At 38.0% G+C, this 21,635-nt stretch overlaps 1 protein-coding gene across 3 annotated transcripts; it reads left to right on the top strand.

The window, feature by feature from the left end:
* Positions 1 to 1,546: 1,546 nt before the first annotated feature.
* EIF5A2 (eukaryotic translation initiation factor 5A2) lies at positions 1,547 to 19,387 on the top strand. 3 transcript variants are annotated; one of them, XM_077161023.1, is made up of 5 exons: positions 1,547 to 1,647; positions 5,269 to 5,468; positions 6,038 to 6,142; positions 14,104 to 14,235; positions 14,712 to 19,387. In XM_077161023.1, the coding sequence occupies exons 2-5, from the start codon at positions 5,304 to 5,306 to the stop codon at positions 14,769 to 14,771; spliced, it is 462 nt and encodes a 153-aa protein (XP_077017138.1). In that variant the 5' UTR covers positions 1,547 to 1,647; positions 5,269 to 5,303; the 3' UTR covers positions 14,772 to 19,387. The 3 variants fall into 3 exon arrangements, with proteins under 3 accessions (XP_077017138.1, XP_077017139.1, XP_077017137.1); XM_077161024.1 differs by lacking the exon at positions 1,547 to 1,647 and adding an exon at positions 4,184 to 4,408; XM_077161022.1 differs by lacking the exon at positions 1,547 to 1,647 and adding an exon at positions 4,463 to 4,633.
* Positions 19,388 to 21,635: the final 2,248 nt, after the last annotated feature.

Genomic DNA, 21,635 nt, shown 5'->3' with positions numbered 1-21,635 from the left:
CTACCAACAGCCACCAGTCTGGGTGCAGGGCACCTACCGGGCTCCGCCGCCACCGCCTCGGGGAGCCAACGCCCCAGAAATAGCCCCGGCCTTGGAGTCCCAGTTGTTTTTTGGCGGGGGTTGGGGGGGTGGGGTGGGGGTGGTGTTGCATGGTCCAGGAATCGAACCAGGGTCTCCCGCATGAAAGGGGGGCATTCTAACCACTGAGCGACCTCTGTATCCTCTAAGTTTTCCTCCGAAGCCCACCAAATGCCTTCTAACTAAATAAAACCTTCCAAGGTATGTACTGTGGTTCTTGTAAAAGTGATACATTCAGTTTATAAGTATGGTGCATCTTGAGTTCTTTTAAATCTTCTATTTATAAACCTATGGCGATTTCAATCTAAAACCATAAGATTAATTCAATCACCCAACTGTACATTTTAAATTTGGAATCTCAAGGCTTATCTTTACTCTAATATCCTGACTATTATAAATAATTGAAAAATCAAATCTGTACCAATTTTTTATCAAAAAATATCAAACCCACCAGTGTGCTTACATTATTACTTCTATACATAATCCTAAATCTTCCCGAGACTATGTAAGTAAGGAAACAGTCATCCCAAACAATTTAAAATGGTGCCAGTGACAGGTCCAAATTTGCAATCAAGATTCCCAGAGTTGCTTCATTTGGTCCTTTCTGCACAGTTTTTCCCTTGTCATTTGTGGCAAGCTCTTCATTAAATTCTCTTTTTGTTTAATCAGGATTGGTTTCTTTTGTTTGCAACCCAAGAACCCTAACTAATCTGAATTGATAACAGGGAGCAGTAGGCTGCAGATTTTCCTGTAAATGTGGGTATCAAAAACTGGTTACTAGGGAAAAAAACAAAAAAGTGATTAGTAGGGCAGGCCATGGTGGCTCAGCAGACAGAGTTCTCACCTGCTATGCCACAGACCGGGGTTCATTTCCTCGTGCCTGCCCATGCAAAAAAAAGTAAAAAAAATACGATTTGCTAATGCACTGGTGGCTTGGTGACAGAATTCTCATCTGCTGTGCCAGAGACCCGGGTTCGATTCCTGGATCCTGCCTATGTAAAAGTAAAAAAGGACTATGATTTTTCTGAGAAGCAAACTAAAGAGCTTCTCTCATAACTCTCTTGATTCTTTCTTTCTTCTCCATGTTCTCAGATTTACTACCAGGTAATTCCTTCCTAACTGGTTTCCACTTCCAACATTTTTTCTCCTAATAAATTCTCTGCACTGCAACTAGAATGATCTTTCTAAGTAAAAAAATATGTTGTTGTCAATTCCGTATATATAGACAAAGGGAGATATAGATATATACATACAATGTTTCTCAATTACCCTTGGGAGAAAGTACAGATTTGTTCATCTCTCTTTACCATCCACATCAGTTCCGCTAAACCATTTGCAGTACCAGATGATGCCATGATTCTGTCACCTTTAGGCCTTTGTACCCCCATTTCCTTTGCCTAAATCCCTTTCAAACCCTCTCTCCATTGAGAATTTCTACTCATTTTTCAGATTTCAAATGAGATATTCCCAAGGGTAGCAGTCTCCAAACCTCCCAGACCTGTGATGTCAATATAACTACACCTAGCGGCTGAGCACTTGAAAGGTGTCTCTGCTGAATTGAGATATACTGTAAGTATGAAATACATGCCAGATTTTGAAGGCTTAGTATGAAAAAGTGAATGAGAATATTTTATTAATAATTTTTATATTGAGTATATGTGAAATAATATCATTTTGGATAAATGGGTTAAAAAACTACATTACTGAAATTAATTTCATCTGTTTCTTCTTACTTTTTTATATGGCTACAAGAACATTTAAAATTATACATGCTTTGCAAGATATTTCAATTGTTAGACTAAATAAGGAATCCCTTCTTTCAGCACTCTGTAGTTATTTCTCTAATAGCATTTATTCTACTCCATTAAAATTGCTAGTTTGCTTCTTTTTTTTTTTTTTTAGACAGAGAAGGAAGGAAGGATAGAAGGAAGGAAAGGAGGAAGAAAGGGAAACATCTTTCTTATTTTATTATATTTTGTTTGTTTGTTTGTTTTTTACATGGGCTGGGGCCGGGAATCGAACCGGGGTCCTCCGGCATGGCAGGCAAGCACTCTTGCCCGCTGAGCCACCGCGGCCCGCCCAAAATTGCTAGTTTGCTTCTTACTACAAGCATCTACTGACTGGATTGGTTAATAACTCCAGAACCATGGGTACTTCAATATTTGTTGAATGCATGAACCTTTGATTTAAAATCCAATGCTTTGTTATCTTATGTGAATGTAGTATGTGTGCTGGTTGAAGTAGTGAATTTTGGAGCCAAACTGCTTAGATTTCCATCTTGGCTCTCTGACTTGCTAGCTGTGTGATCTTGATCAGGTTACTTAACCTTCCTCTGCCTTTTTCCTCAACGAAAAATGGAAATAGAATAGTAGTTGTGAACGATAGCCAGGGGCTGGGGTCGCAGGCATGGACTGACCACAAGAGGTACCTTTTGGAGCAAGAGAAATTTTCTCTGTCTTGATTATAGTGGTGGTTACATATGGCATGTCTCTCAAAGCTCACAAAACTAAAAACGATGAACTTTGAATAAATATAATTCAATAATCCTGAGGTTTAAAAAGAGTAGCAATGAAGATTACATTCATAATGCACGTAACACTTTTAGCACAACCCCCACCCACATACATACACTTTAAATATTAGCAATCATTCTAGTAACAATAATAATCAAACAAAGAAAGGTTGAGTGATGTAACGAAAAGCAGAGTGGACTCATGAACAAGGGTTCCAATCTGTCTCTTTCACATATAAGCTAGAGACTGAGTTCAATATATGGCGACTCACTTGCTTATTGTGAAAGTTAAATTCATCAACACGTAAAATATCTGTGTAAACTGTGAAGCCACATAGAAATGTGAGAAAAGGGATTATTCATGAGACAGCAATACAAAATCATAGGACCACACATAAAGTGAGGGTGGGAAGTGGTTTCCTAGGTTGCTTCTCTAAGGTGGATCCTGGTGAGTGGTGAAAAGGAACTATAAACAGATGCACATCTCTTTTAAGAACCTTTGTCCTTGTGCTGGTTTGAATTTGTGGACCCCAGAAAAGCCATGTCCTTTAATCCTCATTCTGTACTGCTGAGTGGGAGCTTTTTAATTATCCATGTAGATGGATACCCACTCAATCGTGGGTGGTAACTTTTGATTAGATGATTTCCATGGAAATGTGTCTGTACCCATTCAAGGTGGGGTTGCTTACCAGAGCCCTTCAAGAGGGAACCATTTTGAAAAGAGCAGCCACAGACCTTTGGAGATGATGAAGAAGGAAAATGCCCCTGGAGGAGTCTCATGAAACAAGAAGCCAGGAGAGAAAGCAAGTAGATACCACTGCCATGTTCACCATGTGCCTTTCCAGAAAGAGAAACCCTGAACATCATTGGCCTTCCTGAACCAAGTTATCTTTTCCTGAACGCCTTCGATTGGACATTTCTATAGCCTTGCTTTAGTTGGGATATTTTCTCAGCCTTAGAACTGCAGCTTAATAAATCCCCCCTGTAAAAGCCGTTCTGTTTCTGGTATATTGCCATTCTGAGAACTAGCAAACTAGAATGGTCCTTAATATTATTCAAGTTTCAGTAGTTTTCAGTTGGGTGTGAAAGATAATCCTACTGCTTCAATAAAGTTATGTAAAGACCCCCAAAACTCGAAAGTACCTCAATTCCACAAGGAAAGAAGGGCTGACTGTGCAAAACACCTCCTTTGAACAATATGGCACAAGTGAGATCACCTCCCTCACAGCCTCTGGTGTGGGGAAAGGGTTAGGTCATGTCACTACTGCTTTTTATGTAGTGCTGTCTCAGGGTTTCCCACTCCTGAAAATGTTGCTACCTCTGGTGGGGCACCCTTGTTGTAGTTGCGGCCAGAATGTCATCATGAGGTGCCTAGGACCGCACAGCCAGGCAATAAAATATTGCATCTTGGCTGTTCGTAGAAAAACAAGCGTGGGTTCAAATCCCTAAGAGGATTGCAAGCTCAATCAAAAGCTGAAGCCAAAGTTCTCTCCGTAGCCCGGCTGCGCCTCCGCTCAATTCGCGCGCATCGCGAGTTCTGAGAGCGGGTGTCACGTGACAACCCCAGGCATTCTGAGGGCAGGGGTGACTGAGTTCTTGGTATTGGCCCTCATTTGTTCCCGTTAACGTTGACTGGAACTCCAGCGCAACGAATTTGAGAGTTTGACTGAGCAAGTTTCCTTTCCGGCGAGCAGCGGCTCAGCAGCAGGACGCCAGAAAGCACTCTCCACACCGGAAGTGTACTAATCCGCAGCACGTGGGGTTGCCAGGGCTCTCTTCACGTGACTGGGCGGGGCCCTGGTAACCGTGTAGCCAATGGTAAGGCGGTAGGGCGGTGCCTGTGACGCGCCGGGGCCTATCCCGGAAGTGGAGCTGAGGTGGGGGCGGGAAAGGGCGGGGAGGCCGGGCAGTGGAAAGTGTGGCGGCCCCGCCCGGACTCTTGGAACTGCTGCGGCCGCCACCGCTACCGCCGTCTGCGGTCGCCGCAGCTTTGGGGAACCGGCGCGGGTGCGCAGGCGAAAGGCGCTCTTTCCCTGCTGAAAGGTGAAGAAATATGGAGAAGCTGGTGGGACTGGGAACGGCGCGCGGCCGGAGCCAAGCCCTGACCGAGGGAAGGAGGAAGGATGGATGGGGGATAGAGACGAGCTCGGGGTCCGCCGGGGCGAAGGCCCGTGCAGGGCCGGGTGCCGACGGTGCAGGGGCTGCCTGAGTGGCCGGGGCGGCGGGTCGAAGCGCGGGATGCGCGCCCTTGCCCGAGGACCAGGCACTGCCGGCTGGGTCCCCTTCTTCCCCATCCTTCGCGGGCCCGTGCGGCCTGGGCTGGGCCCCCGGCAGAGGGGTTCGGGGCGTTGGGGAGGGCAGGGCCGCCCGGCGCGGGAACGTCGCCAGCCCTGCGGTGGGAAGGTGGGGGCCGGGACCTGCTTGCCCTCGGCGCGGCAGAGCGTCCGAGGGGTGTAGCGGTCCCCCACCAAGCTCCTCTGCGACTTCCCTCCCCACCAATGGATGGAAAACTTTGGAGAAGTCGGAGTTCGAAAGTGGCCTGTTCGTCTTGGGTGGGTGTTCTATAGATACAAAAATAATAGACCCATAGGATGCTTGGCACGTAACCTGTCTGAAATGAAGCGTTTCCTTGTCCGCGCAGTCGTTGTTAACAAGCAAACACCAACTTTTTTGCATAGTTCCCTCGGAAAATCCAGCATCTCCCCAGCCCACCATGGCGGATGAAATTGATTTCACTACTGGAGATGCTGGTGCTTCCAGCACTTACCCTATGCAGTGTTCTGCCCTGCGCAAAAACGGTTTCGTGGTGCTTAAAGGACGACCATGCAAAATAGTGGAGATGTCAACTTCCAAAACTGGAAAGCACGGTCATGCCAAGGTAAATACCCTTCCGTCTGTTTTTACACTGGAATTTAACGTTGGGATTTCTATCATCTCTGTTCCATTACAGATCATGAGATTTTTGTAGTTACAATTTTTTAATAAGCTCCTTTTTTCTTCCCACGATTACTCGGTGATCACCTATGGCTTTGAATACTGAAAGGTAACATTTTCTTTCTTAGACCTTAAAACGTTTTATTAACTGGAAAGTGAAACTTACCTGAATCTTGGAAGATCTTAAAAAAGAGTAGAAAATCTATTTAATTTACAGATGAGAAAATCTGTTCTAATGGAGCTAAGAAACCGAATTTTATTTTTCTTACCTATTCTTGTCATTGAATTACTGGACTATGCATGATATTTGAGTCTTGATATATCATAATACTGTTCTTTACTGCTTTTCAGTTCTATGACCACTATAATTTCTTGCTTAAGTAAAATTAGATGACCTTGGGAGGAGGAGAAAGAATTTGTCATAATCAGCTTTGGTATCCTGTTCTTGTGTATGTGATGAATGATATATTTGGCAGAGATTGAGCAGGTTTTCTTGTTCTCTTTGTCTGAAAGGTTCACCTTGTCGGAATTGATATTTTTACTGGCAAAAAATACGAAGATATTTGCCCTTCTACTCACAACATGGATGTTCCGAATATTAAAAGAAGTGATTATCAGGTAAGTACTAATTTCCTTTAGAATGCTGCTTGTTTCTTAAAGGTGCAAATTTTTTTACTATCAGTTGTAATTTGATGGACCCCAAGTAGTTTTGTAGGTTTTCCCGACCAATTGTTAGGTACCACCCCCACATCTTAGAAGTTGAAAAAATAGTGATGTTTAACACTTATTCTCTGATTATTGCCAGTTTGCTATTTTTCGAACATTCTTAAATTTTTAAAAAGTTCAACACTTCTTGGTGTTCGTCAGAGCAAGTGATTGCATATTGTGACTAAGTCCAAAATTTAGTAAGATAGTAATTTTACTATTGTGTCTGATGTAAAACGTTTCGAATTTAGATAATCCCTCCTGGTTGTTTATTTCTTTTCACTGATCAGACCTAAGACTTTCAAGAAACTATTGGAATTCATATTCCTATCAACCAAGTTTGTATATTAATGGATATAAGTCAGAATTTGATATTCTTGAAGAAGAAAGAAGTTGAAAGCTATAAATATAAAGGATAATGTACATGGTCACTGAGTATGGTGAAGAAAATACAAAAACTATGTAATTGTTTTATTTGTACTCAGTGACTATGCTGTAACCTTTTGTTAAATTATAGGTATAAACTTCAAGTTTTTGTTCCAGTTATACATTTGGCTAGGTCATATTTAATCATAACATTTTCTTGTTTGGGATATTGATGGTGACAGTTGAGCTTATAGTATGTAGGAGCTCAGATTAATCTAACTATATCCTTTCTTGAAAGTCTTCTTTCTGTATCAGGCAACTCTTTGCTGTTCATATTACATAGTGAAAAAGACCAGTTTGACACTTAGGCTTAGGTTTGTTTTATCCAATTAAAGTAAATTGCCAACTAAAACCATCCAATTGACTTCCTTTACTCTGTCCACATGCAAACAAATATTTATGTAGTTTTAATCATTGTATATTTTGTATTTTCACTTCTCACTTCTCGTAAATATTTTCTAGGTTACTTTGGAGTCTATGTAGAATTTGAATTGTCTTATATAATAAGGCTAATAATTGTTAGTTTTTGCTGTCATTTAATCACAGCAAGTAGATAGTTTAGTCGGACAGATCTGGTTTAGATCTAATTCTGTCACTTTCCACCTGGATAATTTAGATAAATTATTTAACCTCTCTGAGCCTCAGTCTTCCATCCGCAAAAGGGGGTGCGTGTTGTGAGAATTAAAAGAGAAAATATACCCCATAAATATCAGAAAGTGGTTCTTTTCTGCTCCCTTTTTCCTGCATAAAAATTCCACTTTATCATTCCATTATTATTGGGGCACCTAACAGCACATAGTAGGTGCTCAATATACATTTGTTGAATGCATTTGTGATTATGTAGTATGGTAAGAATATATCGCAGCAGACTAATGCTGAACGTAGAATTTTCTTTTGCCAAAATTGGGTTTTCTTTTCATCACTAAAATGTGAATGCTTTAAATGTTCAGTGTTAGAATGTTTTTGCCTAATAAGCATTGCAGAAAGATAGGTACAGGTAGTTCTGATAATTACTAATTGGATCAAAATAGCCAATCATTGAATGGAGCTCAGGATTTAATATAAAGGAAAAATTTGGTTTGGGTTTTGTTATGGTATTATAGCAAGCCCAAGTCTAAGGTGAAGCTGGTGAGATGAGTAAGGCCTTTGCCTCAGGCAGGGATTCCACACATAGACAGACGCATAGTGAGTGGAGCAGTCAGAACACACACAGTCATTAAGTTCACCTTCTTATATGGTTGTTGTTCATGGCACCCCCAAGTAATTACAATTGTAACACCAAAGATCACTAATCAAAAATCACCATAACTTAGAATAATGAAAAAGCTTGAAATGTTGCAAGCATTGCCAAACTGTGACACAGAGACATGAAGAGAGCACATGCTGTTGGAAAATTGGTGTCAGATACAGAATTTTAAATAAAGACAGAATTAGTAATAATGCCAAGCTATATTGGAGCCTAAGACAAAGGAAAACTTTTGATCCTCCCTTTATTTTTTATTTGTGTTTTATTTGTCATGGAATTTTGTATCACTTCTAAAATTTTATTATTTATCCTGATCAGTGAGGTTTTTCAGCACCTCAAATTTTGCACCCAAGACAAGTTCCTTGCTTGCCTCACCCTAGTTCCAGCTCTTAGTTTATAGTCCATACTGCATAGTGGATAAGAGCCAGACAGTCTGGGTTAAAAATCCCCGCTTTGGCACTTACTGACTGTTTCACCTTGGTTGGGCAAGTTACTTAACCTCTCTTGCCTTATTAATAAAATGAGGATGAGAATAATAAACCCCTCATGGGATCATGATAAAGTTGACTTAGTTAATACCTTTGCAGGGTAAGTTCTCAGGGTTTGCATCCTTCCCTTTTCAAGTCAGCATGGAATACATACTTCTGTTCATTTAAAAACAAAATTAATTCTGTGAACCTTTTTAGCTGTGTTTATTGTGGTCTTCACTTACCTATCCAAGTACCTTGAATAAATTTCTACTTTTCTTATTATTTGGTTAAGTGAGTCCTTTATATTTGCTAAATTCAGTATTTTGAGTGCCAGTTTGGTAGTCAGCTAAAGTGAAATATGTAGAATCTTTTATTATAACAATTAAAAAGTAAATCTTTGTTTAGAAAAGAAGCATAGATATTTACAGTTTTAGTTTTATGTATTTTAAAATAAATTCAGAATGAAAGAACACTTGTCTCTTGACTCTTCATTCTAAAATACAGCTTGGATTAGAATTGCTAGGTTCCATGACTTCTCCCAAAAGTAATTATGGTTGCCTGGGGTTCAGTGAGGTGTAAAACACAAGTATATCTAAGACACTTTTGGGAGTTATTCAGAATCCTGGTACTGTCTTGAATCATATTTTTTAAGACAGTCTTGTGTTCCTCTGCACGACACCATAAGTTTAAAAGCTCTGTCCCATTCACTAAAATTTTGTCTGTTGTTTGAAACCATTTTCCAGAAGGAAAACTAATAACTGCAGAACATACTAGAGTACATACTGTGGACCTTTGGGTTATTGGTGAATTACCAAAACCATGAATATTAAATCTCAGTGTGTTCTTCATATAAGCACTATGCCTCTTGGCTATTGAGATATGAGTTGACTTTTATTGCTACTTAAAAGACCAACAACAAAGAATAAATATGCTGTGAATTCCTTGAACTTAAGGTCTTTTTAAAAGTTCCCCTTGTGTCCCCTGTCAGAAGCAATCTTTGGGAATAGAAAACCTGTAAATCAGCAGAGCCCAGTATTGCAGGGACAAGAAACACACATTTTCCTATGAGATCCTTAGGAGTAATAGTTGAGAGGAACCACTCCCTTTTGTTCCCAGACCAGTGTATTCCACCTATGGGAGAAACAACACTATATATTGGAATGTGTAAAAAGCACTCCAGGCCAGCAAAGTGTTACCCAGCAGGGACAAAAAGTGAGTCTTCAATAGCCAATCCACACAGGCAAACTGTTTTGAGATGATGGGGTCTGTAGACCAGTGAATTCTCTGGGCAGTTTCTTGTTCCCTCATTATTTGCCTGTAAAATTAGTTTCTTAATCAGAAGTAATGGCACTGTGAGACACCATGATTGGATTGAGACAATTTGTAAATTCGCAGATGGAATTCTGGCAGAAGCACTGAAAAGGCAAATCCATAGGTAGAGGAATAATCTGTTGCAAAGAGGACAAATCTTTGCCTTTTCCAAATGGGAGGGATCCAGTATTATCAGATGGCTGATTGTTCCCCCTGGGGAATGGTGATATATTAGAGACCCTTGATTAGTCTCTGCTATGAGTACTCAGTAGTGGCTGTAATCAGATAAGCCTTGGTAAGAGAAAGCCTGTGTTATTGAGTCCATGCTGCCATGGCTACTTTGTTTATGAACCCATTGAGTCTGGACTTGGAGGCTACAAAAAGAGGTTCAGTAGCATCCACAGAGACTATCCACTTCTCCACCTAAGTATTTAGAGCTTCTGTGGTAGATACTCTTTAGTGAGTTTTCATATGGAAAATTCATATTCTGTATTTGGGAGGTCCATCCACGTACCGCTTCCCCTGACCTTATTGTCAGCAAATTTCCTGTCTTGTTCTTTTGGTGTCCTTGACCATGCAGCCAAACTCTTAGCCATTGCCCATAATCAGCATAAATCTAAACCTCTGCTTGTCTCTTTTAGGTCCAGTGCGCAAATTTCTGTTCATTTCTATTATCTTTTAGGACCACTTCAGAGTGATGCCATCGTATCATGTAAAAACATCTAGAAACCATTCTGAATTTTTTTCTTCCTCAGTCAGCTGGTCTTTGGGAACTCTCCATGAGGCCATTGGTATGGGTTGAGAAAGAAGTTGTAGTGTGTCAGGGCAGTGTTTCCTGAGTCTAAGCTGCTTCTCATACAAACTTGTTTGTGGCTTTAAAACCTGATCAAATTGATCTCATGCCTGCTATTTCCACTTGATGGTGGAGTACTGCTGTGTATACCTAATTTCATGGCTTGATGAATCAGATAACATCCACTTCATGATGTTATTAGCTGAGGTTGTATAGTACTAATGGTTAAGCATTCAGTTTCTGACAGAGACCAGCAACTAAGGAGGTAGGTCAAGAGTGCTGGGAGAAGAGAAGGAAAAAGAAGAAATGAATAGGTCTTACCTAACCTAGTCCAGTTGTTTTGAAGTAGATTGAGAAATAATTAATTAGGGCTAAAAAGGCACCTATTGTGATGTGCCTTTTCTAGCTTTCTGTTGTCAATACCACATTCTGGTTGCTGCCAGTATCAGGTATGATGTTATTTCATGCATCAGTCAGCAGCTGCCTCATACTCACTCAGCACCTCTACTACAAGTTTCCTGTCCTTATCCTCTCCCATCTCCTTTCCTGCTGTTAATAAATAGATTACTTTCCTACCCCCATAAAAAGTTTACAACATCCCAAATTAGTAGGTTTGTTTAAAACCAAATGATCAGAAGACCATATCTCAAATTGGTTTATAACTGTCTCTTTATCATCCTCACCTTCCAGCTATATAGATTCAGAAAGGACCTGGAGAGAAGTGGAAAATTTTGCATAAAAATATTCTTAAGATTGACAGTGATACCAGTGGCTCTTTTTTTTTTTTTCAGATTGCAAGTTACAAAGAGGAAAAATCTAGTGGATGCCACCTGTTTTAGTTTGCTAATTCTACCAGAATGCAATATACCAGAAATGGAATGATTTTTATAAAGGGAATTTATTAAGTGAAAGTTTAGAGTTAAGGCCTTAAAAATGTCCAAACCAAGGTATCCAGAGAAAGATATCTTGATTCCTTCCTTCTGATGTCTGTCACTGGGAAGGCACATATTGGCGTCTGCTGGTCCTTGTTCCAGTTCTGTTGCTTTTAGCTTCTAATTCTAGTGGGTTCCTCTCTAAGCTTCTGTGGATCATGACTTAGCTGCTCTAATGCAAAACTGTGTGTTTCATTTCTTAGCTTAGCATTTCATAGAAGGCACTTGGCAATGTCTGCTGTCCTGTGGTGCCTGTCTAGCTTCTGATGGCTCTCTTAGCTCCTGGAGTCTCCTGGAGCTTCAGCATTTCCAAACATCTGCATCTAAGTTTTCTCTATGGGTACTCCAAGCATCTCCAAATATCTACATCTATGTCTGCGTCTGTGTCAGCTCTGAAGCAACTCCAAAATGTTTCCCCTTTTAAAGGACTCGAATAAACTAATCAAAACCAACCTTGAATAGGCAGAGTCACGTCTCCATCTGCTCAAAAGGACACACCCATAAATGGGTAATCTTTTCTGTAGATCTGAAAATTTTTATAAAGAATTCAATTTAAAGAGATTTGAAAGGGTGGGGTGATGGTGGTTCAGTGTCAGAATTCTTGCCTGCCATGCCAGAGACCCTGGTTCAATTCCTGGTGCCTGCCCATGCAAAAAAAAAAAAAAGAGCTTTAAAAATTTATGTATTTTATTTTACTGTAGATTAGCTTTATTTTTTGAATGCCTTTCATATAGCCATTGATTTTAATATGTTAATGTTTATAGAAGTATTGTTTTACTAAATGTTTCGTGATGTATATACATTTTTAAATTTGAAATGTTCTCTATATTTCATTTTGTATTTTATTATTCTGAACTTGTAAAACAATAAAATACCATCATTATCCAAATATCAGATCACAAGTATTATTATTTGGCTCCTATGTTCCAGTCATTAATCGCAGTGGAAACCTTTGATTCTTGTAATAGAGAAGTTCTGTTTCAGGGAATTTGCTAAAGAGCAAAAATCAGAAAGATCTGCCTTGTAAGCTATGGGTAATTATTTGTTTAAAAATTAACGCTTCTGTCTCAGCTGTGCTCCCCAGTCCACCAAATTTTCCACAAACATTTGAATGCATAAAATGTTAAAGGTTTTTGTTGCTGCTCTGAAGGACTTTTTTTTGTTTGTTTTTGAGATTTTAGGTGCTGTACAAAACTTCCAATTTCACACGGTGGGTAGTGTTTCTTTGGAAAGCCATAGCCAGATTTGACAGTGCCGTAGTGAGAGCTTTGGAACTCACATCTATAATATGCCTGTGTTGTATCATCATGGTGGTTAAAAGGGGTCAAGAACCATGTCTTGGACTCCTTTTGTACATGCTAATGTTAACAGCTGGTATTCTAGAGGACTGCCCTTTATAAAGCCTGTTAGAGTCCTAGGCACACTGAAAGTAGACATGTTTTTGGAATACATATTTGGGGTTGGTTATTTCTTCATGTCTAGATAATAAGAAATTTAGTTCTGTCAAATGACCTTTTTCCAGGTAAAGTTGATGACTGGGTTTGTTTTATTAATGTCTTCAACAAGCTGGTGTGTGTCTTTAAAAAAAATCTTCTGTACTAGCAGTGAGCTGGAGACTAAAATTAACTTATTTCATAATTAAATTATAAAAGACATTATTTTTACTAGTGAAAATGGACTTTTATGTGCATTAATGGGAAAATGGCTAAATTAATAACAATGACAAGCATGCAGTTGTGTAGCAGTTAGGAACTAAGATAGTGTGCTGATTTGAAACTGTTGTGTACCTCAGAAAAGCCATGGATTTTTTGGGGGGTGGAGGGGGTGCATGGTCCAGGAAAAAAGCCATGTTCTTTAATCCTGATTGAGTATTGGGTGGGATCCTTTTGATTACGTTATTTCTGTGGAGATGTGACCCACCCAGTTGTGGGTGGGACCCTCTGATTAGGTAATTTCCATGGAAATGTATCTCTACCCATTCAAGGCGGGTTGCTTACTGGAGTCCTTTAAAAGGGAACCATTTGGGAAAAAGCTTGAGAGCTGACACAAAGAAAGACGTTTGGAAATGCGGAAAGAAAATGCCCCCAGGGAAGCTGTTTGAAACCAGAAGCCAGAGGAACAGCAGATGCCAGGCTTGTGCCTTACCAGCTGAAAAGGGTTTGGGGACCCATCGGCCTTTCTTGAGTCAAAGTATCTTTCCCTGTATGCCTTAGTTTGGACACTTTTATGGCCGTAGAACTTTAAACTTGTAACTTAATAAATTCCCTTTATAAAAGGCAACCCATTTCTGGTATATTGCATTTCCAGCAGCATTAACAAACTAAAACAGATAGATCCATATATTCCGACTTGAAACAGATTGCAAGATAAATTATTAAATGAAAAAAGCAGTTTGCTGAAAAATACTTATATCATTTATGCTTTTTAACAAAAGCAACTGTATTTGTGTTGTACACATAAATGTTTGTAAATGCTTTGGAATGTACTCTAAAAAAGTCTAGACTTCACAGATTTGGTGGGTATACAGAGAGGAGTGAACTTACATTTCTATATTTTAATTTAAGCATTTTTAATCATCAGGAATATATTACTATGTATTTATACAAATTAATGTGGATTTGTAATTTAACTATGTAAATATTGCAAAGGAGTGAATGTAACCTAATCAGTGTAAATCATATAATTTCTTCTGACAGCTGATATGCATTCAGGATGGTTACCTTTCCCTGCTGACAGAAACTGGTGAGGTTCGTGAAGATCTTAAGCTTCCAGAGGGTGAACTGGGTAAAGAAATAGAAGGAAAATACAATGCAGGTGAAGATGTACAGGTAAAGACCTATGGATTGTGGTTTTAAATTTTGCCAAAATGTTGGCAGGTGATCTCTGTAAGGCACTTTCTCTGTGATACCCTTAAAGGTATCAAAGTTCATTTTTTGCTACATAGACACTGTCGACCCCAATTTGTTTTGAAGATCTACCTTTCAGCTGTTCTTAAGAATGAGAAGAGATGCTGTGGGAGTACTAAAGGAGAGTCATGATTGCCTTCAGAAGTATAACATCTAATAAGTGTTGAAACATTTATAGTTCTTATTCTCTCTGTTCCCTGGAAATTGTCTTACAAACCCAAATTTGAGGAAATAAAAGTGAGAATTCTATTATAGAAGTGGGTTATTTAGTCTTGGAGTACCCCTTTCAAAGGTATACATTCATGAAATGTCCTCAGATATAAGAATATGCTTCATTAAACGAGTTTTATAATGTATTTTCTTCTGAATAACTTTTTGTCTTAATTTTTTCCTCCTAGGTATCTGTCATGTGTGCAATGAGTGAAGAATATGCTGTAGCCATAAAGCCCTGCAAATAAATGGGAGCATCAGGCATGAGCAAACTGTCTAGGTCTGGATCAACTACAGATCTAAAGTTTGATTAAGTTGTCACCAAAGCAATGGCCTTCATGAGCAACCTCATTTCTTTTTTAATTGTTTTGAAATTGTGCTGGGTTGGTTTGCAGGCAGTTGGTAATTTAAAAAATAATCAAGATGTATAATTCTTTTTTTCAAATTCGTAGGTGTCTTTCCTATAAGTCCTGTGGTTTTTCAGTGTGTAAGTCCAAGAAGCAGACAAGATAGCTTCAGCAAATGTGCTTTGTCTGAGCAAATCATTCCTGAATTTTAGTTAAATGATAAATAAACCAGGGTTTTAAATTAAATAATGTAGCATCTAGTGGTATTGAAGTACCACATATAAGTTGAACTGCTTCTGTATTAATTTCACACGTAATATCATAGAATAAATATTGGATTGGAAATGTCACCATTTCACCCTATTTGTGGCAAGCACAAATCCTTAAAATAGCAAAAATCATGTAATCAAAAATTGGTGACCACATACAACCACTTTTATTACCTCAGTCTTAATACTCCTTGCTGAACCTTTATATGGTGGTTTTAGTACCTGCTTGTAGTTGTAAGAGGGATCCTACACTACTGAGTGAATATTTGTAAGTCTGATTGTAAAAAAAACACAAAGAACAGTGAGTGGTAAAGGAGATTGGTTAAGCTGGATATTTTCATTGGAGCCCTTTTGTAGTCAGCATAAAAAATAACTGCCTTTCAGTTTTGTTTCTGCTTTTCACTTTTGTTTTCCATTTTTCATACCCTTCACCTTTCTCTCTCTGTATTTAGGGTGTCCTACTTTAAAGGACACTGTGTAGTACTTTTTTCAGCCTTATTGAATTAGTGTTGGTATTTATCATGAATCTCCTTTCCAATCATTTGTAAGTAGATTTTTGTCAGAAAAAAACTGGAAATTCTTTTAAGTTGATTTAGAAAGTTTGTTAAATGTTATGTACATCATTTTTTTAAAAAATCAAATGAAAGTGAGTTGTGGAAAAACATTACTTTATGTAATAGCTGTTATTTATTTTAAGAAATATATGTATGCTGATTGTCATGAGACTTCAGTTACTAGTATAAAACAACAATGCTTAAAAAAGGTGTTTCAGGTGACATTTGCGTTTCTCTAGCCTTTTAGATCATATGCATCTTATTTCTAGAATTCTAGACATTGTTACAGAGTTTGTGAGGATCCTTGACTCAATAATAATCGTTATACTGGAGGAAAATTTAGAACAAAATTGCATTTTCAGTAATGCCTTGATTCTCTAAGACTGAGTATCAGACCTCTCCCATCATCCTTTGACTTCTGAAAGGCCTTTCCTCCTATCATCTTGAGGAAAATACATATGATGCAGTAATTGATCTGAACTGAGACTGGAAATAGCATTAGCAGCAGCAGATCTCAGTTTTAGCTGCTTACTTTGTGCATACTTTTACATCTTGATATTGCCCTCACCAAACTCAATTGGAAAAGCAAGATACTTTAATTAAGAGAAGTGCAAAGAGTAGAATTGTAAAGCACAAGAAATACTGAGGCTATAGTAAGTCATTTTTGTGTAATATTTTAGCTTTTGCCCATCAAAGCACAATTAGGAATTAGACAAAATTCGTTACAGTATTCTATTTACATATCTTCAATAGTGCTGTTTTTTGGTACTCATTAATGTATATCTTACTTGCTGCCAGTTGGCATTGTTACCCACAGGAATTCTAGAAAGTTGAGTCTGTGCTGCTTGCTGATCACTCATATGGCCCCAGTTAACCTTACTAGTGTCCTGGGTTAGAATTAATTCTGGATTAGCATGCTCATGTGCTTCTTAACTTGTCAGGCTTCACATAAATATATTTTCACTTGCAATGTAAGACTGCACAAATTATAACAGTTCATCTCTCTCTTCAAACCTTAAAACGCAAAAGATATTTATGCATAAATATTTCACTTAGAGTACTATGTGAAGTGTAAATACTCTTCTGACTTACAGTAATAAGAATAGATTTTATAGATATAGGACTGTTTATTTTCATGTAAGTTAATAGATGTTTCTCTAGAATAAAGTATTTCATTTAGTAAAGCTTTATAACTTGTATTAAAAGGGAGCAGGGAACATATATTTTTAAACATAAAACAGAAGTGACTTCATTTTTTTATGACATCAGAGAAGTGTTAGATGTTAATTCCTAGTATTTGTTGTACTTTATTTTGTAGCAAATGTTAAATATCTCAAGTTACCATGGATAGAATGTAGAATGTCATGTTGATAGATTGTGTAGTGGTATGCCATTTTTATCTGCAGCCCTTTCACCACTTTATATACAGTATTATATCAACATATGCTTCTTTCTAGGTCAGTGTTTTATTTCTATTGTGCCAGACATTGTAGCACCTTATTTGTTACAAAGTTGAATGCTGTTTGAAATATATGAAATCATCGAAGTAGGTGAATCAAGTCACTTTGACTTAGCGTTTGCATCATAAACTTTATGAGGTTTCTTTCATGCTTCCCTCCAAGGGCTGTCAGTCACTTGAAGAAATTGTTGCTAACCAAGCTCTTGACTCTTTCCATTTCTGGTACAAACCTCTGTACCAGTGCTTAATATTATTTACCAAAACTCTTCTGCAGCTAGAGCATATCATCTTTTATAGGAGATGCCACAATAAAATGTTTAGGCTATAACATTTTAGGACAGTTTTTCATTACAGCACAATTTGAGTGTGTACACGGACACACATAGCTTTGTAAGTTCCTTTTTTCCAAAGTCCTTCCAACTCTTAAAAGTACTGTAGTCTGGTAGTGCCTCAAATGTTGGTAACTTTTTTTTTAATTTACAACTTTACCAGAATTTGTTTTTTGTACTTTAACGTTTCTCAACTAGATTGTTTCTAGTCGAGCTGTAATTTGAATGCATTGTTCTCAGGGCTGTTTGTGCTAAAAGCTGAAGTTTCAACATTTTTAAACTAACTGCCTAATAGTACATTGCAAAATTTTCCAAATGGTAATACAGTGATAACACACAAACAGAAATTCCTTATATCAGCATACTTAAAGTACCTGCTAAGTATTAAGGAAAAAATATAGAAGCTGTAGCATCTGTACTGGAATCTTGCCATACATTTTTATTTCAGGATAGAATTTGAAAGTCTGATTTTGGAATCCTTGTCCTTTGGCATGGACCCCAAAGATAGTTTTATAGTCAGACCTTAATTTAGTGTTCTCCAGCATATTTAGGGACAACAAATTGAAAATTCATAATGCTCTTTCGGGCTTATTGAAAGGTGTACATATTGAATTATGTAATATGAACTAGGAACACATTTACTGTGGGAAAATATGGCTCTTAAGCAATATAAGAGCAAAACTATAGGCATAGTTCCATAAACAGTACAACTTATTGAAGTAAGTGTGACTAGCAGTTTCAGATTTTTCTAGTATTGCTTGGATATAACTTTTCATAGTTTTCAAACCTTTTTTTCTGCATTCAAACAGGTGATAGGCAACAAAGGTCTAACAAAAAATTTATGGCGGAAAATCCTAAAATTGAGAGAATTCAATCTATTAACTTTATTCTTTTTTTTTTCTCAGAATTGATTATATGGCATCAGTATTCAAATTTGGCAGGGAATATTTGGATTTAGTTTATGGGACACATGTTCTGTGGGAACATAGCTTGAAGTAACTGTATAGTTTAATGTTTTCCATTAAATAAACATCTGAACATGAACCTAACTACTAAGTGAGGTCAAGTGCCTGAAAAGTGCTACATACATTTAGGAAGCATGTTTTCCTTATGCGAAAGATACATTTCATAGCAGTGTTTATCAGATCAGGCTTCCAACTGTTAGAAATGTATTTGTTGCCAAACTTTGCATCCACCACCCCCCACTCCTGTTCTACCCCTTTAAAATAGGTAGAAATCTATTTTACAAAGGAAAAAGAGGTTATTTTATTTATATGTAGTCCCAAAAACTGTTTCTTGGTATTGGTAGACTTAGCTTTATTTCAGTTCAGGTTACACTTTTTAAAATCTCTGGAAACTAAACTTTATACAGTAATGACCGTATAACTTGTCATAGGTCATAGTTGTGATCTTTCTTAAGAAGGATTCTTTACTGTGGTTAATATCTACTATAAATGAGCACTCTTGTGCTTATTACACAGTATTATAATGCAGTTTATTAGTTCAATACAATATAATACAATACAGTATAACTTGTTCTGTACCATAGAGTACTTTTGAAATAAAACTTACCCTCCTCTCCCAAAAATGTAATAGCTGAAATGGCATTGTTGAAAGCAGTGGCACTTTATTAGTAGTACATTTTATTTGTATTAGGTATAGGGAACTCTTGCTTCTACTGCAGAGACTCATGTTTTAGCTAAAACTTCAAAGTTGTAAGATATGTAGTGTGGGTATTATAATTGTGCATTTTACATTTCAAAATGGTAAAATTCAACTGTTAAGTGGTTGGCTACACTAAAATTGTTGAAATCCTTTAAAATGTACATCTTAAACTCATCAATTATAGCTTTTTGTTAAATTTGTTAACTTCTTCAGTTATATTAAATAAAAATAGTTAATTTAACAGCTTATACTGTTTTTGCATATACATTCTCAACATTTTCATATTAGAAAGTTGTATGAGTTAACATGTATATCATAAAGACAATTTACTTTTTTTTTTTTAAGGAAATGTTTTATTCTAGTCCTTACTTGAGAGTGCCCTAGCTTTTACAGCTAAGGATGATACATAATATTTTTTTAATTTATAATAGTTTCTTAAGTACATGAAGCATAATGGGGTGGTGCGATGGTGGCTCAATGGCAGATTTCTTGCCTGCCATGCAGGAGACCCAGATTCAATTCCTGGTGCCTGCCCATTCAAAAAACAAACTAAAAAAGCATAATGTTCATAAGTCAATACCTTCTCATCTTCATCCTCTTCCTATTTATCCTGGTATATCCTTGCAGAGATATTTAATGCAAGAGGTTAATGATTCCTCCCCCCATTCCTGACTTCACAGGGCCTAAAGTGTTGTGCCCCACCAGCTGGGGTTGTTGCTCTCCTTCCACAGCTAACACAAACAGTGTAATGACGCTTGACAGCAACCACCCTTTTTCCTGTTATCACCATATCTTACTCACACCTTCTGGCCAGATACGTACATCCTTATGTGCAGTGGTTTCTTCCTTTTATACATCGTACCATCCGAGTTTGTCTCCCACCCCCTGACATGTGAGCCTGCCAGAATTGTCATCTCATTCTCACTATCATTATTATGTCCATAACCTTCCAGATCAGCAAGCATAGCCTGGGGGTAAGAGAAGCTCCTGATTAGATTCTCCCACACCCAAGTGGCTCCTCTTTGCCATTGGAAATACCAGTGGCCAGGTTTCCCAGAGGTAGGCTTGGGAAAGAAAAAGAAGAGTGGAAAGATTTAATTATGCCCTTGGGTCACCCCCTGCCACGGTCTTCATAGTTTAAGCCTTCTATTCAAATGGGAGCTGCCATTCTATAGAATTTATCAAAGTATGTGCTCCACTGGGAAGTTAAAACATATATTCCTAGAATATGCTTAGCACTGTTATCAATTACAACCACTGGATTCAAAAAGGCCCAACACAAGTAACATCAATACACGGCCCAATTGTAGATGAACGAATCTAGTCAATATTTAAACTACACCTGCATGCAGTTTTCAGCACCGTAGTGACTTGGGTCCCAGTATCCAGAAGGGCTGAAAAGATTTGGCAGCATTGGAAGTCATGTGACCCTCAACACATCAGATACTAACTGAGAATATGTAGTTTCATCTACCTAAAGCTCTTGTGCCTTTTCAAAATTTTGTGTCTGTTTCATTTCGTTGGGTGTTATTGTTTTAATTTTAATTGTACTGTTTTCCATTTACAAATTAGATACAATTTGTCCATTCTGTTGATGGACGTGGATTGTTTCCATTTTGAGCTGTGTAATAATGCTGCTGTGAACATTCGTGCGTGGCTTTTGGTGCACACAGTGCATGCATTTTTGTTGGAGATATACCAAGGCATGAAATTGCTAGAATATATGGAGTATGCTTAGTTTAAAATTTACTGGATACTCCCAAACAAGTTTTCAAAGTGATTGTACCAATTTACACATGCCCACCAACAATGTATAACATTTGTTATTCCACATTCTTGCTAAAACTTAGTGTAGCGTACCCTTTACATTTAAGTTATTCTGATAGGTGTGTAGAAATATCACATTGTAGTTCTAATTTATTTTCCCTGTAATCAACCAACTTCACATTGGCTACTGTGTGGAATAATTCAAGAACAGCCTGTGTCCTTTCCCTATGACCCAAAAATGAACCCTGTGCTCAGGACAAGATGTGTTGGCCTGCTCTTAGGCGGATAATCAATGTGGGACTCCCTCCTTGGGATACCTTATACCTTAACATAAATACACATCCCCTAGCAGATAGTGGTTTACCAGCACATTCCTTCCCCTTTTGTCCTAACATAAGTAAGCATTCATGGAGACTGCTTGGTTAAGCATGTACATTTTATGGTACATGCCCAATACCCCCCATTGTAGCCCTCCCTCCCCCCTCCTATTATATCTCTTCCTAGTGGTAAGGGAGCAGGGTCTTTTGCCTGTAGCACAAGAGGGATGCATGCTGTTTCAGTTTGTTAAAACTGCTAGAACACAACATACCAGGGGAATGGCTTTTAAAAAATGAATTTATTAAATTGCAAGTTTACAGTTCTAATGCTAAAAAAAATGTATAAAGTAAGGCATGCGGGGAAAGATACCTTGACCCAAGAAAGGCTGATGCTTCCAGAACTTT

This window comes from Tamandua tetradactyla, chromosome 5 (genome assembly GCF_023851605.1).
Source record: "Tamandua tetradactyla isolate mTamTet1 chromosome 5, mTamTet1.pri, whole genome shotgun sequence".
Taxonomy (NCBI): Eukaryota; Metazoa; Chordata; class Mammalia; order Pilosa; family Myrmecophagidae; genus Tamandua; species Tamandua tetradactyla.
Note: the sequence above shows the minus strand (reverse complement) of the source record. Positions and strands in the feature narration are given on the sequence as shown.